At 43.9% G+C, this 20,048-nt stretch overlaps 1 protein-coding gene across 3 annotated transcripts; it reads right to left on the bottom strand.

Annotated features, from left to right (window-relative positions):
* Positions 1–153: 153 nt before the first annotated feature.
* ATP6V1C2 (ATPase H+ transporting V1 subunit C2) lies at positions 154–19,384 on the bottom strand. 3 transcript variants are annotated; one of them, XM_085056855.1, is made up of 14 exons: positions 19,306–19,384; positions 18,159–18,375; positions 16,976–17,043; positions 11,607–11,692; positions 10,997–11,026; positions 7,429–7,523; positions 6,652–6,743; positions 4,906–5,004; positions 3,809–3,877; positions 2,804–2,896; positions 2,308–2,401; positions 1,897–1,994; positions 1,352–1,481; positions 154–544 (listed from the first exon to the last, which is right to left on the bottom strand). In XM_085056855.1, the coding sequence occupies exons 2-14, from the start codon at positions 18,285–18,287 to the stop codon at positions 449–451; spliced, it is 1,179 nt and encodes a 392-aa protein (XP_084912981.1). In that variant the 5' UTR covers positions 18,288–18,375; positions 19,306–19,384; the 3' UTR covers positions 154–448. The 3 variants fall into 3 exon arrangements, with proteins under 3 accessions (XP_084912981.1, XP_084912982.1, XP_084912983.1); XM_085056856.1 differs by having other exon boundaries at positions 18,159–18,317; positions 19,306–19,383; XM_085056857.1 differs by lacking the exons at positions 10,997–11,026; positions 19,306–19,384 and having other exon boundaries at positions 18,159–18,916.
* Positions 19,385–20,048: the final 664 nt, after the last annotated feature.

The following is a 20,048-nucleotide window of genomic DNA, read 5'->3' as shown; positions in this document are numbered from 1 at the left end:
ACAGCACTTCTGAGGATCTTTCCTCTTAAGCTTTTGATTTTTTTGTTAAATTAAAGGAACTTCGGGCTTTGCTCTGATGCTTTCTACTTTTTCTGTTTGGATTTTTTTAAAGTTTGCTTTGTTAAAAAAAGAGGACTGTATACACCTAGTAGATCCATTAGCCACCACACTTTTTGAATTGCTTTATTTCAAGTCCAATAGATATTCCATCTTTGTAATTTACCAAAAAAAAATAAATACTGCCATAGTACCTCTGCCTCTGAAATATGTTTTTGTAAAACTGAATAGGAGATACTTATATTGTAGTCACTGTAAAAATTATTAGAAGTGGTAGGAAGATCATCCTGCTACAGCATCTGCATTTCAATTTGACTTACAACAGCTAAAGATTGTTTTACTGTAACATTTAAGTCTTGAAAATTAATAGATCAGCTTGAGCAGTTCTTCTTTAACTGCAGTCAAGAAGACTGAGGTCAATCTTGAAATAGACATAAGGATAGTATTCTTGATTACTCAGTTGTAACCCAGGGATGTCCATGCCAGGCTGCAAAAGGAAGTAATGGCTTTAGTACCAGTAAACAAGCTTGCACAGTTCCAAGCTACAGGGGGTTGATTGGTTTTGTGCTCCTCTCCCACAGGTGAAATGGAGCTTTGTATTTGCCATGCTTAAGGTGGGGAATTTACCACTGAGAATCGGGTCTGCTTCTTGTTTCAGGTTGCCTAATACAATTAGCATTGAGAATTCATGCTTGGTTGTTATGTTGTGAACTTGTAGCATTTTTGTGTGGTTCAGCTGTAGAGCAACTCATCTCTGTCCCTTTATGCAGTGGGACTCATACTTGGTGGTTTTAGGCTGTTTTGAATGCTTGCTAGCTCATTTACTGCTTTAGCCTAAATTGTTTTGAATTGTAATTTGAGATATGGGGAAGGAGAAAGCAAGTACTGCTGCTTGCTGAGGGCCTAGGTTATTTATAACAGCATTTTACAGGGGACAGAGGTGTCACAGTCCTAGCATTTAGTTCCAAATTAATTTTTCTTGCTTGTGTTGATTTGAATGTTTATAGCAGATTTTAAGTCTTTTATGTAGAGGAACTGCCATAACTGAGCAGACCTATTTTGTTGTGGTAGCTGTAAACATCAGAGGCTTCAACAAAAAATGTAAGCAATCTCTATGCATCTGCATCATAATCTGAGCCTACCCTAATCAGTCTCTAACCACCTGGGATTAGAGCTACATCCAGGGTCCTTGGCATTGGAGGATGTGAGGAGATGCATGCTCTAACTCCTGGACAGTTCTTTTGGCTAAGCTGAGACAAGCTACAGCATGTGCACCTGCAGTCTAGATACTTACGTCCATTATACTTGCTGCTGCAACCTCATCCAGGTGTTTGAAGACCACGTTCAGGACGTCTCTCAGGCGTTTTACAGACTTCCTATTTGGCTGCAGCAGCATTGCTTGGAAATTCACGGGGAGGCCATACCTTGGAATACAACATCCATGTTCATCTGCTGGGAAGGGGCATTGTTCCTGCCCTTCTCCCTCCTCAGCCTCCAAGCATGCCAGCTGGTGGTGAGTTGCAGAAACAGTGCTGCCTCCTTATTGGAAAGCATTTTCTTTTTGAAGCCAAAAGTCAACTAAACTGTGTATTTCTGTTTTCCCCTTCCCTGTAAATGTCCAAAGAATCGTTTTTCATCAGATTCATATGTCACCTTTCTTGTGAACATCTCTATTGTCTCCTGTGAGCTCCTGGAGTGAAGTGTGTAAGGCATACACTGTGAGCAAGACAAAACATGGTGTGTAGGGGTTCCTCCCACAAAGGAACTGCACCAGGAAGAGAGCTGTACATTTTGGCTTCCCCAGGAATCTCTGCCTGTACTCTGTGTTTACCCACTTACCTCAGGACAGATTCAACAAAAACTCTCAAGGCTTTCACATGAATCCAAGCCACAAATGCTTCACTGAAGTTCACCTTCAGCCAGCGCAGTAAGGGACCCTATGAGAACAGAACAGTGCTGTGATCCCCTCACTGAGTGAAGCAGCTCCATAGCCAACACTGCCACTGAGGCCATTGTGGGCTGCTGGGATAGTTCCCAGGCAGCCTGATAGTGACTCCCAGTCTATCAACTGGGAAATTCAAGTGACCTTTGTCAAATCATGTTATTTATCCCATGCCTCAGTTTTATGGGCTAAACGGAGCTCACCAGAGACTGTTGGAACCATAAAGCCATTTCTGAGAGAGGTGCTTAGGCATGCTGGTAGCAAAGGCTGCCACTATGTGGGCCACCAGCTTACGAGGTGCTACTTACATATTGTTGTTTCTTGTCAGAAGCCAACTTCATCAGCTCTTCTTTTTCACATTTCAGTTCCTTCTCATCATAATAAAATTCTCGAACCATGAACCTAGAATTGAATGGCATTCACTCTCACAAGCTGTAGTCCAGCCAATATGCTCATTTCTTTTGCCCCTGGAGAAGCAGGTATGGGAAGTTGCCAGCTATTTAACAAGTTAAAGTATGTGGAGGGGGGGAGTTGAAGTCACCCTCAGAAAGCCAGCTTCACGCTATCAGCAGAATGAGAGCAGAAAGGACAATTCCAGGATCTGTAATTTGGAGCTTAAAGAACAGGATCACTGATTCTGCCACCACAGCTCCTTGCCACCCTGCTTCTCAGTGGCTTTACAATCAACAGCAGCCCAAGCAGTCAAGAAGTCCTAAAACCAGTGATGGATTCAGCACACTGCACACACAAGCCTCACCTTGTCCTCCTCTCTTGCTAGCCTGCCCAGCAATCAGTGCTTCTTACCTGTTCTCCCTGGCTTTAGCCTTGAAGTCATCCATCACTTTTCTAAATAGGGTCACAGTGAAGAGTCCTCCCTCTGCATCCTCAGCAATCATTCTGTGGGAGGGAAATCCACTGCTGTGATTTGACATGGCAAATCCCTCATGCCTTTTTTACCTACCTCACCTTCCCCTTTTGCAATTCTTTTTATTTTAATTTGTGATACTGAACAACATCCTGCTTTTCAAAAAGTGCTGTGACTAAAACAGGGAACAATGATTTGACTTGCACTGGCTACTCTTATCTCTAATGTAAAACCCAATTAGTTTAGTTCCTGAGCCCACTGTAGTACACACACATCCTGCCTGCCTGATTACCTGGTAGTGTTTCCCCCACCTTTACACGCACTTGTATTATTTAGACAGGCACTAGCAAACAGCTTGTTTCTTTCTCTGTACTTTCCACTTTCTCCATTTCAGGTAATACCACTGTCACCTTGTGTGCTGTGGACTGGATCTCATGATCTGCATGAGCTGAGCAGTGGAATACTTAAGTCCTAGGGAAGATTATTTTGCCCCAGGGTAAAAGATGAGTTAATACGGCATTTTCTATTGCAAATCACAGTATGCTGAGTTATTCTATGCAACAACAGGAAGCAATTAAAAATGCAAATTTAGTGTTTGATCTTTTTATACTTTCCATAAAACTCTATGTGATTGCATGTGTCTGAACTATACCTCAATTACTGTAATAAATTGCCTGTTTTACACAAAAAGGAGCAATGTCCTGGCTGAAAGTAGAAATAAATAGATTACTGAAAAAGGAACAAGCTAATTGTAAAAAAACTGACTTTTTTCTTTCATCTGTACTTCCCTTCAACAGACTGATTTCTATTTGAATTGCAAATATGTTAACATGGAGCCTATGCATTAGACTAGTGATTTCCTCCAGGATCCACCAATCTGAGGGGCTAAAATATGACAGAGGCCTCTGAAACAAACAGGGAGCTTAATTTGGAATTTCACTTACTTGGTGGAGCGAGGCACTACCATATCTGAGAGTGATTCATAGGTCTTCTGCCACTGAACATAGCTTGACCTTTGAGCAACACAATACAAAGCACAGTAAATAAATACTGTATGCTGGAAAGCAAATGTTGATATATGTAGCTAATTAAGCTAATAACTTAGGTAGAAGGGTTGAGCTCTTGGTGCTGGGTTATGTCATTAAGATAGATTAAACCTATCCTTTCCTCTTCTAGTTACTAGCTGAGGAGATGTTTCCTGCAATGCTACACCCTCAGTCTTCACTTTGGATCTTGGCTTGAGGAAGGGTCAACATCAGGAAGCTGATGGTGGGAAGAACGTGTCACGTGCTTGCAGGCTGCCACACAGTGTCCCATGCTCCAGGACCCCTGCACAAGCTGCCCTGATCCATGGGTAGATGTGCTACATCTGCTATATGTAATCCCAGAGCTGATCTGGTGCTACACCACACTCATGGCAAGTGCCAACACTGGGAGAAAGGGAAAGGGGAGGTGGGAAAAGTTTGCAAAGAGAGAAGTCTGTTTATAGGGTGAATAAACTCAACAAACTTACCTCAGATAGCTTTTTGCAACCTGGTTTTCATAGACAGAAAAGTGATGGTGCTGTATGTGTGTGTTGGGGCAGGGCTATATGGAGAGGAAAAGTTTTGTGTAGGGCTCTGAGGAAAGCATGGTGTAACTTCACCATTGGTGGCATGCAGGCACTTACAAGGCCACAGCCAGCAGAGACCGTGAGTTGGATAGGTCTAATTCCTTTTAGAAACTGCCTATGCTGTGGTAAGAATCTGTTTTTCTTTTAGCTCACATTATTCCTGTCAGGAGACTGATTGAGAACCCACTTGTAACCATGAAAAACCTACATCCCAATTGTCCTGTTCCAGTTTTAGTGCAGTGTTTGTCTCCTTTTGTGCCCGCACCACTCTTGGCAAAAATTTTTCTTTCTTCTTTGCTAAGGGCTCCACCCACGTCCCAGTCAGGGCACTCATGAGCTGCCCCAACCTGAGCCGGTATCGCCCAGCTCTGGTGCTTAGGCCGGTGCTCAGTGCCTCATGGGGTGTGTGTGCACACACTGCTGCCTTACTTTGGCACCACGACGAGCAGCGTGATAAGGTACTCAGAATTCAGAACAAAGTCTTCTTTATGCACAATGTCTGCCAGGGTCCGGGTCAGCAGATTTCCCCTACGGTGAAGAAGACAAAGTAGAAGTAACAGTAGCAGGAACTCAGCAGTGGAACATTGGAGGCATTGTGCTGTGGGTGGAGATGCTACTTGTATATACTGGGGTAGAAGGCAGCCCAGAAGGAGGTGGCTAAAGGACACATCTACACTTCTGAAATGGCTATTTCATTATTTTTACTGCAACTAAAAGAATCAAAAGCAACTAATACTAAGGACACGATATTGGTGACTGGCTCAAGGCTAGTTCATGCCCTTTATGTGAAATGACACTATTCTGCTGCTCTTGTTTTTACAGTAAGGGTGTAAATGCTTGGGAAGTGCACATCTGCTCCCAGTCATTGCCACACTTTGTGGGAAGCACCTGCTCTCTCAGGAAGCCTGTCGAGCTGCTTGTGTGACTGTGCTGCAAGCAGAGTGAGCCATGTTAGCACAGACCTAAGCCAGCACAGCAACCTGGCATTCCTGGACTGCCGTGGATAGGCACACTGACACTGACAATCCTCCTGCTGAACAGCAGCAAGACCAGCAGTCTTGTGCACAGGTGGGACCTGTGCACAAGACCAAGCCCACTTGATCACATTAATTCCTAGGACATGTAGATGGCCAGGGCTGGCTGTGTATGGCGGGAAGGTGCTAGGTGTGTATGAGAAGAGCAGTTGCCCTCCTTGTCACTGGGCAGGAGTGAAGAAGTACCTAAACTAGTAGTTTTTGGTTTGAGGTTCACTGGGCCAGTCTAAATATTAGTTAACTGGCTAGTAACTTACTAGATGTTTGTTCAAACCAAGCTATCTGGCACTGGTGGACACCTGAGTTGTCAGCATTTAAAGGTGGATTGAATAGAGACAGGAAGATTGTCCCTGGCCATGAGATCTCCATTCTTCTCCCTTCTCACATTGCTGGAGCCCTGGCCAGCAAGCTGCCAACCTGGCTGGCTGCAGTGTCAGGCAGCCACCTGTGTCCTGTGCCCAATCCTGAGTAGGAAACAGTGGCACATATGAGCATGTGTTGGGTGAGGGCTTGCACAACACCATCTAAGGTGCTTTAAATTTACTACTTACTGGATGTTACCATTCTCCCCAGTGATATCCTAGAAAAAAACCCAGGTTATCAGCACTGACATAGGCAAAGACCACAAGCAGAGAACATTTGGGAAGCCCAAACAGTGCATTACCTGGACCAACAGAAGGAGAGAAAGAAAACAAAAATGTAAGTGGGATGCTGGTGAGTTGCAGGATCAAGCAAGACAGATGCTTCCTATAGGAGCTCTGCAAATGCTATTCAGAACATAGGGCACAGCTCCATGTGACAAAGGAATCCACCAGCTGACACAGCTCATCTAACTTCTGACTCCCTGAAGTCCCATCAGAGCAAAAAAGTTCACTTGGTTTTGACTTTTTCCAACACTGCCTGCTCGCACTGTCAATAAAATCCTATTAGGAACTTCACTCTCCCTGAGCTAATTTTGAGACATGCTGGTCACACCAGCTACCCCACCATCTGTTTTCAGTGGGTCTGTAAATGCTCACCATGTCTCAAAGCCAGAAAAGTTTTTCCCAACAGAACACATGTGCTCCACTGCACAGCAATGGGTGTGAGCACACGCTGCCCTCACTTCAGCCATGAAGCATCTCTGGTGCAAAATACTTACATCGTTTTCTTCTCCAGGCTTTGCAAATTTCCTTTAATGTTGTTGTATGCAGCTGATCGGCTCTTTAGGTCTGTTTCTATTTGAGTCACTTGCTAAAACAAAGTGAAAAAAGGGAGTCAGTGCAGTGCTTGAGGCCTTGTTCTCACCTCTGTACTGCTACCACTGCCCCTTAACACAGAGACACAGCTTCCAGCCCCCCTAAAAACCACCAGACTGTGGCCAAGAGGGAGCCAGTGTCAGAGCTCCCCTGGGGCAAAGGCCTCTGCAGGAAATAGGATTCAGTCATCTGTTGCCATTGGTGTGCTAGAGCTGTACCTAAAGGGCAAGTGCATGGTTTCATTTGTTACCTACATCAACAATGACACATCATGTCTGTCTGAATGAACTGACAGGGTAAATAATTCATCCAGCCTGCAGGCATTTGACTTAATGTCAGACCAACAATTTCACAAAAAACACCTCTGAAGTGGAGAATAATATGGTGGTATATGAAAATAAAAAGGAAAATTACAGTGAAGGGGATTAAAGTGCAGAAAACATATCAACATACACTAGTGAATCTGATAAAGTGCCATATACTTACAGACTGGACAGGTTTCAATGTATGTATCATTATTATTTCAGTAGAAATATTTCAGTGCAAATTGTGCTTCTGAGCTTGTTCCTGCCCAAACCAAAGGCAAAGCTCCCACAGATTGCCATGAGAGAAGGGATCACAAACCAGCCAAAAGACATGCTTCCCCATGCTGACATCTTGAAATCTGGAATACAATTTACCTTTGCTAATGCTTCTGATATATTCTTCAGCGGCTGCTTTATGGGATATTTGGCCATGTCCCACTCAAACCGTGTCAAGTAGCTAATTAGGTCAACTGAAAATGCAAAGACATGCATGAAAGCAGATAGTGTACCAGATGTCAGGTTAAGGTTTGGGGAGCAGTCCCCAGCTATAGCTCAGGCACAGTTTTGATTAACTTTAGAGAGTTAACCAGAAGCCCACCTCTGAATTCTTATAGAGATTTGATCCAGACCAAATCTGAACAGATCTTATGCCCAATCCAATCAATTTTCAAAACATTCCCAAACTGAAAAGTTGAACCAGAAAGCTTTTCTGCATTACACCTAACAGTACAGAAAACGTGTAAAATTGTCTGTATCAGCCAGACACAGCAGTGTACAGCTGCTCTTCATCACAGTAGAAATAGTTTTGTGAAATCTCAATCTTGATTTCAGCAATATGCCTTAATTTAATCCCAGCAACTGCTATCAGAAAAATACTTTGTGTCCAGGATCAGCAGTAATACTCAAGGTTGTTGAGAGCTTGATCAAAAGCATTAAGAGCACAGCAGATGTCACTTCTCTGTGATTCAGTCAAGTGCTCACTAGAAATCAAACAAATTCAGGTGCAATAAGGAATTCCTCATTGACTTTGCACAGAGAAGTCCCCATTTTACACAAAGTTATAGGTTATTTATATAAATGGATAAATCCAGTCACAGCACCCAAGAACAGAAATTCACAGCAAGGACCTGTGCATGCAACCCCCAAAACAAGGCACCCTTGGGCCATGGGGAGCCATGGCTTCTTCCCAGAATCAAAGGGAAATGAACACATACAACACCCAGCTCCTAGAACAAGATTTTCCTTTTCCATTGTTTGAAGATCTAGGGTTCTTGATGTTAGAAAACATTAAGGCTTAGTACATTATGGTACCAAATAAGGAATTCTCCTTCAGCAGCTCATGAAATCAAAAAGCTCTTTGTCTGAGTCCTGAGAGCCTTTGGATGCTGAACACACCACTACACAGTGCTTTTGCAGAGCTTTAAGTAAAGTAGGGGGTAAAGTCATGCATCCTGCCACAACAAGGAGAGGGGCTCAGACTTCCCCCCTGAAGGTTAGAGAGAGAGACAAGGGGAAGGCAGCAGGCAAGGTCTCAAGGTCTAGACAAAGGCCAGAGGCACTGTCACCTTCCTTCCAGACCAGGAGGATAAATAGGGAGAATATCTGGGAAGTTACTCTGAGATGATAGGGAGCAAAACAAGTTCAAGGTGCCAAGTAAAAGGACACACACGCTGGGGCCCTTCAGTGCTCTATGCTGCCTTGTCCAGGGAGTGAATTCAGTCCCACAGCAAGGTTTGAGCACAATTTCTTGTGGACTGGACTTTGAGGGTTAGGGGAAAACTTTATGAACCAAGATGCATGGGAAGGAATGTGAAAGATTGTGTAATTGCCATACTACCAGGCTGAGGGTACTCCGCGGTCTCATGTGATACTGAATACCCTTGGCAGGAGAGCAATATCCTTTCCATGGGCTTCTCTCACCCCACAACAGAGTCAGTTTACCCTATTAGATTTCCAAAGCATGGAAAGTCTATGTTAGGAGAAATAGGCTTCTTAGCAAGAGCTAAACTGCCTGGAAGGCAGAGAGCACTTGCCATGGCAGTGTTCTCCCCCTCTTTCGAAACCACAGCTGTGTCAATGTTCCCCACATCCAACGGACAGGAGTCATGAGGCAAAGATCCAAGCCTTCCTGCTAATGTCTCATCAGGAATGAGCAAATTGTCCTGCATGGGGAGGGAGTAGAAAAGGAGCAAACTGCAGAAAGCTGAGGGAGCTATGACACAGCTGCTGTGTGCACAGTTCTCCTTCGGTGCTTGCTCGTGATCTCTGTGGGGAAGGCAGAGAGGTCAAAAATACTTCAGCAACAAATTTCACACAGCATTTCTAGCACGGGGTACACAACACAAGGATTTCACCCTGCTGCCTCTCTTCTAAGCTCGTGTGCTTAGGCTTTGCAGGCACAGGCTCTTTAACGACAGACACTGACCTATTTATAGCTGATGAGATATAAAAGTTCCCTGAAGAACTTTACATGCCCTTTTTATCCTTACATTCTTTGAATCTCAGCAGCATCCAAATGTTGGGCAGTTGAGCACAGCATGAGTTCTCAGCCCAGTTTTTCAAGCTCACTCCTGAGTGAGCTTGCCAGTGCTGGCTGGCACTGGTGCAGGTTAGTTCTGATCTTAGGGATGGCACAAACTACTGTGAACACACTAGCAGAGTTGTGTTTGAAATGCCAAGCAGTCCCAGCACCCTGATGCTCCTGGAATTGCATCCCTCATTTATTGAACCTGTCAAGTCATTTCTAAAAAGCTTCATGCAGCTGCCCACCCAGGAGAGATGATTCCTACCAGCTCCCAGCTGCCCAGGGAACCCAAAGCCTCAATGTCTCATAATCTAAGTCACACACTCAGCTCTAAAAGGCAATGTTAAACCCTTTCTCTCCAAAACACTTAATTCTTCAAAATTGTTATGCTTCAAATTTTGCTTTGTTTTGGGCTCCCTATAAAGAATGGAGTTATTCCACCACTTACCAAAATTTTTAATTCATTTGGGTTTAACATTACCATAAATGGAAGAGAATTTGGTATGAATCTTTGAAGAAAAGCTTTACTTACATTTCAAGAAAACTTGTTTATGCTGTTAAGATATATTAAAATTTTCTATTTTACACAAACACACATTTCCCTCTATAAGAGAAAGAAATTTCCATGTGGCTGCTTTCAGCTGTTGTCTACTGGAAAGTTGTGTGTGTGTGTGTGCTCATGTAATTAAAAGTGCTGTATTTTTTACGATTTTGCATTTTTCTTTATTCAAATCTAGCAAAAAAAAATTTTAGGCACACAGCCACCACCAAACTGCTATTTGGGTTATATACAAATGAGCTAAAGTCAGTGTTACTTAAAACTGAGTTTGTCTTGGGATGGTCAAATAGTATGGCAAAGGACCACGCAGCAAGAAATCGTGTCTTACAATTTTGTTTCTGATTTCACAGCCTTGAGGAAGTCTTCAACTTTAGAGTCCTTTTGCCCATCAGAAAGGAAAGGAGGAAGAATTGGTAGAGTAAAGTTGCTGATGCTTATGAAGACTGACACTGGAATATATTAGGTGAATCCTCACATACTAAAGCTGACTTCATTTTTTAAGAAGCAGTCAATAATCTTAAAAAGGTTAATGTCCTAATTCAATACCATTTGTTTAGATGAGCAAACCCAGACAGAGGAAATTAGTAACACATGCAAGTAATTTCCATGTCCTTCTAATACAACACATGCAGAACTGATAGGGGAAAAAATGGTGTAAAAAGGGGAAGCAAAGGAAATTAATGAAACCTGTTGTTTCTCAAGTCATAGGGATATCGTGATCAAGCTACGAGGTTGTTACTTGAGAAATCCATCGTAACCTGATCACTGTATCTCTACAACCAGACCAAGACTTGTGTCTAGCACTAATATACACAAATGCATGCATGTAACAACACCACAACCATCAGTCTTCAACATACTTTTGAGACATTTCATTTTATCCTTTAGCCCTGAAACAGAGTAAGTGGGATTATTGTATTTCTCAAACACTTACACTCATCAAACATCAGTCTTATATCATGCAAGGACAATTCTAAAATAACTTCCTCCCCATCCTTTACTCCTACAGGTCTGAAGTACAACACTGCAGACAAAGGGAGATGGAGTGTGCACTCTGAGTTTATTCAAAAGCATCATTCTGCAAGTCTGTAATCGGCATGCATAACACATCCAATATTGTTGTATTTTTCCAGAATAGCTGGGAATGCAAATCACTTACAGATCACTGACAGACGTCACACAGCCATACAGAATGAGATGTAGGTGGCCATAAGAAATCAAGCCCAGGCAGGGCACAGAAGTGTGTGAGGTCATATTAGGAGTGAAGAAGGATGTCTCCTACTTTCATCCTCACTCCAAAGTTAGCTTCTGCTAACTGAAAACAAATGGGACCAGGCTAGAAATGTTCTTAGAAAATGTTGCTGATGGTTGTCCTTTCTAGAGTGTGAGGGTTTCAATTCCACATATTCATATTCTGAAGCAAGCAAAACAGCATCAATGCATTTAAACCCCCACAATCACAGCACCTACCTCCATTGGCCAGAAGATTTTCCTGGACTTTATCTTTTGAGTCCTCCATAACTTCTCCTATGTACTGGGCTATTTTCCTTATTACGCTTAAGTGTAACAAGAGAATCTTCATTAGTAAAGAACCAAAATTATTACAAAACAGTTTTTTACAATGACCTGATAAACACAGAAATGCCCAACCAAAACACTTCTGAAGCAAGGCAGGTTCATTTTCAATTCAAATTATGATAAAAAATCTATGACACTATGCAGAACTAAATGCCTTACCTCTAAATACACTGATCTCTGCAAAAACATAGGTAATGTCATTTTGCCAGTGTTCTGGACTTACAGAAGATCAAGATTCAGTCTTCTGTACACATAGCAGAAACCAGAAGGCAAGGAACTCACGTTTAAAGCCCCAAAGGTGGTGAAGGAATGGGAGGCTGCATACAGACTGACTGAAAATCTGTTCCACAGGATGCTAAAGAAGCCCTTAGAGCTTGCTGAGAAAAGGATCTCACAAAATACTCAGGGGAAAATAGCAGTGTTCTCTTGCTTGACCGGGAATTTCTTTCTTATTCCTTTTCTTTAGGGGATTCTTTCTCTTTTCTCTTTTAGCATGGTGGCCGAGACATTCCCTTAAGGTGTAGGAGAACTACATACAAATCCTTCTGCCCAATTCAGCTTACTGATTTGTACAGAAACCCTGCTGGAGAATATTGTCTCCACACAGTCACTCATTCTTTGCTTATTTTGAGAAATGGACTCATCAAGTCCCTCTAGCAGTAAATCCCCTGTCTCTAGTCAAAGCACCTGTCTCATACAGGCTGAGACTTTCTGGTTGTTCAAGTATTCTTCTGCATGCAAAAACATTCACAGAATTTGGCCTGCAGTTCCCTAACAATCCCCAGTTTACTACACCTTGTAAAAAACCCAGCAGCTACAAGGTTACTGCCTGATCATTAAATTGGCAGAGACATGAAGTGGACACAATCCTTGGCATGATGTCAGGGAGTGTAATGGCAGGCTTCTTATCTCTTTCTTCCTTACTGAGGGGAGACTACTACAACTGCAGATGAGCTGGAGACTGAAAGGGCACCTACAGTGTTTGGACAATGTGTTGTGTGACATCCTGTGGTTTTCAAGAGCAGAAAAGGGACTTTGGGCCAGGTGTAGATACCAGGAAAGCATCTGAGAAAAGGATTTTCTTTCATGTGCTGCAAAGCAGTTGTATCTATCTCTGTTCCTGTTAAGAAACTTACAGTCTTGGGAAAGGTTTTCCAGTCCTATGACAGGTGGGAAAAATCTGAGATTGCTGATGCTGCTGAGACTGCACTAGTTAAAATTTGTGCTGTTTGGGGTCAATTCAGTCTGAAGAAGAGAAGATCTTATTTTGACATTTCAGTATATAAAGGGGGCTTATAAGAAAGTTAGAGAGAGGCTTTTTACAAGTGCCTATAGTGACAGGACAAGAGCTCAATTTAGATTGGACATAAAGGAAGAAATTCTTTACTGTGAGCGTGATGAAGCACAGGAACAGATTGCCCAGGGAAGTTGTGGATGCTTAGTCCCTGGAAGCAATCAAGGCCAGGTTGGATGGGGCTTTGAGTAACCTAGTCTAGTGAAAGGTGTCCCTGCCCATGGCAGAGGGTTGGAACTAGAGGATCTTTAAAGTACCCTTTCAACCTAAATCATTCTTCTCATGACCCTGGACAGGTGCAGTTCAGAGTGCCTGTAGGAGGAATCTGTGCCACTGTGCTCCAGTTCACATCCCTTTCTCAGAGCAGCTACAGTTTTTCACCATCTGGCTGTAGCCCCATAGGGACCCAGCACCAGCTGAGGGTTGCTGGAGTACAGCAGGGGTTGCCAACACTCAGGCTGTGGGGGGTTTGAAGGATCCAGACAGTGGTGCCCTGACAATTGCAGCCTTGCCAAGCTGCAAATATTAGCTTGTAGATATTCTGCAAATATTAGCTTGTAGATAGAGCTGGTTTTTGTCTCCTTCGAGATGCTCAGAGAGCCTAAAGGAACTTGGAACAAGACAGCAGTGGGTAAAACCAGTATAGCAGGAGGCTAAAGACATTATGGAGAAAGCAGTTCACAGGGATGTGTATAAAGCAGGAGCTCCTCCAAAGGGCCTGAGCTGCTTTCATTACTCCTGAATGCAGCTGGTGCCTGACCTGACAGGTGGGAGACAGCTCTGGCTTCTCTCTGTAGATACAGAGAGTGGGACAGCTGTGTGCTCTCATGCACCTGACAGTCCTATCTGCCCAGGCAAGCCTTGGCTCCCTTCCAGCCCACACATCCCATGGGCCCTGCAGCAGGATACAGCCACAAAGTGTGCAATACACTGTGCCAGAGAAATGTTCTCCAGTCCTGCCCTAGTCTCTGTGCCTTGCATTGCATCCTGTGAAATGGCAGTGGGATTCATTCACCCTGTACGTTTCCCATGCAAAGACAGAACACATCCCCTGCACAACTCTGGTGTCTGGGGCAAGTGACAGGAATCAGACCCCTGGAGGAGCCCCACTGGCTACATTGACATCCAACAATGAGCAGTTTTCACAGCCAATCATCAGATCTCTGCCTTTAGATAAGATGAATCCCATCTTGAGCAAATATCATGATCAAATAATGCATTATAAAAAGAGAGAGTTTCAGCAAAACTGCTTCAAGAAGTAGTAATAAAAATCTGTAAAGAGAATAACTCCATTTAACCTACTATCATGTCTTGAGACTCTCGTGTTTTGCTTCTGCAATGTCATCACCTTCCAAAGAAAAAAACAAAACAGGGCTAACGCTCTTTAAATGATACTGAGACTGAAAAGGTGCTACCAGCCAGGCCTCCAAAACGCTGCAGGGAGAGGAAGTCTTGCAATCTGAGGCCACTCCCAAATGTGCCACTGACCAAGGACCAGAGAGAACCCCCAGGTAAGAGTGACCCAGGAGACTGTCAGCTTTTGAGAGAGCTCCATGCTACCACAGGATGACATGGAAAAACACTCCTCCTCCCTGTGTAAATAAATAATAAAAGTATGTGGAAACAATAGCTCCTGCAAACTCTTGCCCCTTCTCTGCTGTCCTGGCAGGAGGCAGCGCTGACAGGTTTGCACTGCCTGGCTTTACTGGCAGCTGTGTTTATCCAGCAACAGTTCAGCAGGCAGCTCTTTCAGAGGACCAGGAACATAAATGCTCAGGTCATCTGAAAAGTCTTGTAACCCTCTTGATGCCTTTTACTTCAGCCAAGTGCGAGTGCTTGGCATTTTAACCCTTGGATCACAATTTAAACATAAAACTTTAGGCATTTATTCAATGCAAAATGCTTTTATATGTCCTTGGGGGGACTCAATCTGTTAACACATTTGATTATTCTGTTGTGTTGATTAATCCTTGTTGATTATTTTTTGTCACTACTCCATTGTTACTACTTTAATGCATTTTTCTTATTTTTCAAAACATCTTTCTTATTTTTAAATCCTGTCAATCCTTCCTGGTTACCTATCTTGACAGGCAAATGACACAAATAGGAAGAGTCCTTGCCTCAGCAGATTACAGTGGAAGGGCTTCACTGACCCCTTTGCTTGGTGCCTAGAGCACATCATAGGGCAAGAGTCATTACTGGCATTAAAAGGATAATTAGTGAGTAAAGTGATGTTCAGCTTGAACAAGGAGCTGTACCATGCTGGCAAGTAAAGACAAAGGTAACAGAAGGAGTCAGTGAGCCTAAGGAGCTCCTACTGATGTTTCACTTCTAACTGCCCTCCATGACCCTACATGGATTCTGCAGTCAGCTTTTCAGAAGTCCTAATTCTTCAAAAAGCTGAGAATTAGTTATGCCTTTCTGAAAAATCAGTTCTGATGATTTCTGGCAGCCCTCAAACCCAGATCACACAGTTGTTTCCTATCTCCTACCCCAACTAGAGACACAGAATCACAGAATATTCTGAGTTGGGAGGGTCCCACAACCATCATCGAATACTTCCATTAGAACATATAGAAGGTATTGGCACTGTCTCTCCCCAGATTTGCCCCCATTCTCACTTCCTGAAGAATATCTGCAGTTAAACAAGAAGCTGGAACATTTTACAAAGAATATGGGGCAGTATTTTTAGCAGGGTCAGGACAGAGATGGTTTTCTTGATGAAATAAGTTGCTCTGTCTGGCTAAAAGTCCTGAAAAAGAAGTATGGTTCAGTTTTAGGTAGTCCTGTGAGAAGCAGGATATTGGACTCCATGATCCTTACAGGTCCATTTCAAACTCGAGATATGAATCCTATTCTCTGATTCTAAAAGATCAATCTTGCGTGCAACCCAGTTATCAGATGCAATCATCCTAATACAGACCTTATGTAGCAACAGTAAAATTAGAAGAAAAAGTCCTATGGAGAAATGTATTCTAGCAGACCAACTTTTACCTAAACTGCCTAGCATAGATGGAAACTGTTTATATCAGGATTTCTGTATGTCTTTGAAACTGCCAGACAAAGATCTGTGAAAGGATTGAGCACATTTAGACAAGAAAATCCTTATCAGTCAGGACTGGGAGAAAAAAAGGCAAAAAGACCCACAGCTAACACCTGCCTCTGTGACCAAAACTTCATGAGAGGTAAGCTGACAAAGCAAAAAAATAGAAAAAACCAGAAAAACCTAGCAGCTTATATTTTCATTGCCTCAAACTCTACCTTGTGCCAGGAAGTATCTTAAAACCTGGCATTTTCTCAGCTTGCTGTACCACATTATTCTTCTGTACACCCAGGTCAGTTTGTCCCGAAAGGCAAACTTGGCAATTGTCAGCAACGAGATCATGTGAGTCTTTGCTTAAGTAGGTTTGATGCAAAGTGAGTTAATATTCTGGTTTTTAAGGAGTTTAAAAGCCTGAGAGGGAGAGGTCTGGACTTCATTCAAAAGAACATAATCCCTAGAACTCCTCTGTCTGGTTGAAAAGGGAGAGAAGGCTTCTGTCAAAACAAGATCAGGGAGGGCTTCGTATTCTCTAAATGTTGTTTTATCCAGTTTCTGGATGGGACGGGAGGATGTCCTTCAAAAAAACAGAAACAAAAACATAAAACAAAACAAACCCCCCCACCAACCCACCTCTAAGGAAAAGTAGTCTCCTTATGAGAAACAGCTTCCCTAGCACTGCCACTCAAATGGATTGCTGTGCTGACAAAACTATTGTAGACATAATTCAGCTAAATTTTAAGGAATGATCCTTTCTTTGTGATAACTCCACGACAATCAACACAAGCGTTAAACAAAGCCTGTCCACTTTAGTCCAGTTGTAGTCCAGACCGAACTGAATCAGACTGAGGTGAACACAAGGACATACCATCTTGTAAAAACAATGTCTGTTTCTCATTTGTAGGTGGTAAATAAGATCTATTTTACCTTTCAGCAAAGCTATCAAGTTTTCCCAACTCATCTGACAGACCAACAAGAGCATCCAGTGTCCCCACCTGTGCAAAAGATGAGAATTAGGTGAAAGATGCACAACTCTGTCTAAGGCTTCTGTTGGCACAGCCTTAAGGAGACTGACTTGTTCTTAGCACATGTGAATTTAACAGTTTGGCAGAACTTAATTTACTTGATGGAAAATAGTAGCAATTCCTTTACCCAAGAACTAGGGCACAAAAAGCCTTTTCCAATAAAGGAAAAAAGTATGTGTAGTCTCAAGATTACACGCCAGTTGTTTTCTTCCTGTTTTCATTTCATCCTCTATCATCAAACTGCATAGAATAGTCTCTAATCTGACCAAATAGTGACTAGAAATGCACACAAATAATGCACACATACAAACAAGTCAGATGCACTCAGAGAATCCAGGGAAGCAGCACTTATTCAAAAGGGGGTGTCTGAGTTCTTTGCTATTACCAAAGCAAATCTCTCACACAGTCACTTCTGACCAACAGCTTTTTGAATGACTGTCACAGTCATAACCCAGTATTTATGGTATTGCACCATATTGCCAAACCTTTTCTTGTAATGTTGCCAGCTCAACATTATGAAGGATCAAGCTAAGGGAGAAGAAACAAATTTTATGTAGAAAAAATAGAATGTGAATGGGTATCTGCCTTTAATATAAGCAGACTCACACCACCACCAGCGGGTAAGGTCCACAGATGGTAAAAATAAGGTAACATTTTTACCATGGATGGCAAAAATCATATCACTCTTAAGAGTGCATACAAAAAATCAATACTGTTTTCTCTGTCAGCAGTCTTGCTGCCATGGCTCTGAATAGCCAGCTGCTGCCTTTGCATTAGCAATCCATGATGTACTATGCTGCATGACTTCCATGACCAGGAGCAAATTGTACATGGAATGCAATAGATCAGTTATTTAACATCTCACTCCTTATCCATGTACCCTTCCAATGTGAAGCTCAGTTTAAGCACAATGACTTATTTCTCTCTGACTAATTTTCAGTTGACTGAACACAACTCTTCTCCCAGCCACAATCTCCTACTCTCTGAATATTATCCCAAAAGATAAATCCCATATTTTTCCCAAAAGTCTTTAGCCCTGGCTAATGCTGCTGTATTGCCCATACATAAATCCCTTCCTCACTTACCTTTAAGTCTGGAATATGGAATTTACTATTGCTGGACAGGTTGGATTTAGATGTCACAGTGTTCATTCTCTCCCATGCCTGCAGATTTGTTTTGTCTCCAGGGGCAGAAATCAGCCAGAACTCCGACATGGTCTAATATTTTCCGTTCACTCCTGGTCACTGTAGAAACTCAAGCAGGTAAGTGGCTAAAACAGCACCACACAAAATGTGTTCTTCCCTAGGAACAGAAAGAGCTAGAACAGATCACTGATTTTTTTTCTTCAGAAACACCAGGAGAGAGAGTCAGTCCTGTGTCTCAGGCTGAAATGGAACATGACCTTCTCCACAATGTCACGGAAAGAGTGTGGCTGTTCCTTCCTTCTCAGGGTTGTTCCATCCAGTTTCTGCATGAAGAAATGAAGCTTCCTCCTCCCCTTTTCCCTCCCAGCCCGTTCCATTTGCCTTGCGCTGGAAGTTCAGTGACTGTTGGGGAGTTTGGGGGCTTCACCAAACCATCATAAAGGATTTCTGCTTGACAAATATTCTCTCTCAAATTGTTGGACATTTACAGGAAAAAGTGAAAGCAAGACCTCTGCTGAACATAAAGGCTGCAAAATATGCCAATGGCAAGACAGAACATTGCTCTCCCCTGTGTTTTTTCTTCCCAGGCTCGATAGGAAGGAGCTGGAGGAAGGCAAGTCTTGGGTGTACAGAGACGGTACCGGCAGAACCACACAGATGGAACAGTGGCGAGAATAGAGGGGGGGCAACTACTGTGGTGTGAAGCGGAGATGAGGGCAGGAGAGCGAGCAGCTGGCACCACGCCGCAATCCCCCGTCCCTTCCCGAGGGCTCCCGCGGAGCATCCCCGCCACACGCCCTCGCTCTCAGGTGCGCGGGACACGGCAGGTGTGGCACTCGCCCCTCGAAACCCGCGCCGGGCCCCGCCGCGCCCAGTGCTGCCAGCACGGCTGTGGGGGCTGCGGGGGCCCGCGGGGCACTGCCCGCTGCCTCTCCTGCCCCTGCCTCACCTGCCCCTGCCTCACCTGCCCGCAGCCTCTCCTGCCCCTGCCTCTCCTGCCCCTGCCTCACCTGCCCCTGCCTCACCTGCCCGCTGCCTCTCCTGCCCGCTGCCTCTCCTGCCCCTGCCTCACCTGCCCCTGCCGTACCTGCCCCTGCCGTGCCTGCGGGCGCCGCTCCCCTGCCCGAGACGCTCGCAGCCCGGCGGCTCCCGGCGGCTCCCGGCGCGGACGTGCCCGGTGCGGTGTCCGGGCAGGGTCGGGGCGGAGCGGAGCGGGGCGTGGGGCAGCCGCCGCATCCACGGGTGGGAGCGAGGGGTCAGGGCTCTCTCCCGGAGCACGGGGGTTGCTGCGCCTGGTGCCGGTAAAAGCTCCGTCACAGCTCTGACTACAGCTTTGCATCCTTTTGCTGTTTTTTAAACTGGCGCAAATAATGCAGAGGCCGTTTGTTTTTATTGAACGCTGACTAACTTTAGCAAGTCTGAAGGTTTTGGAACAATTTAAGTAACTTCTAGGAAACACTTGTTTCCGGGACTTCCCTGGGTGCTTTACTTAACAAAAATGAGGTGCAGGACTCTGCAAGATAGTGATGCCTTTGTTCCAGGTGATGCTTCTTCCCTTTTATGTGTAGCTGTGGCTTTTAGTCCTTACCAAATCTTTAGCTCGTCTTACATTGCCTTAAGCTTGGTTAAGACATTAGGAGTATTTCATAGGTCGTGTGATGTTCTCCAGGCATTTCTAGTCCTGACATGCTCTGAAGCAAGCAAATGTCTGAACACTCGGTACCTGCCTCTGGGAGGCATCTCTTCAAGAGGGAGTCGAGTCCCCTCACAGGGGGTTATTCACTTTTCATCTTCCAATGGAGTGGTCAAATTCCTGTGCTGTCATACAGC

Source organism: Lichenostomus cassidix, chromosome 3, assembly GCF_008360975.1.
Source record: "Lichenostomus cassidix isolate B80296 chromosome 3, HeHo_3.0, whole genome shotgun sequence".
NCBI classification, from domain to species: Eukaryota; Metazoa; Chordata; class Aves; order Passeriformes; family Meliphagidae; genus Lichenostomus; species Lichenostomus cassidix.
Note: the sequence above shows the minus strand (reverse complement) of the source record. Positions and strands in the feature narration are given on the sequence as shown.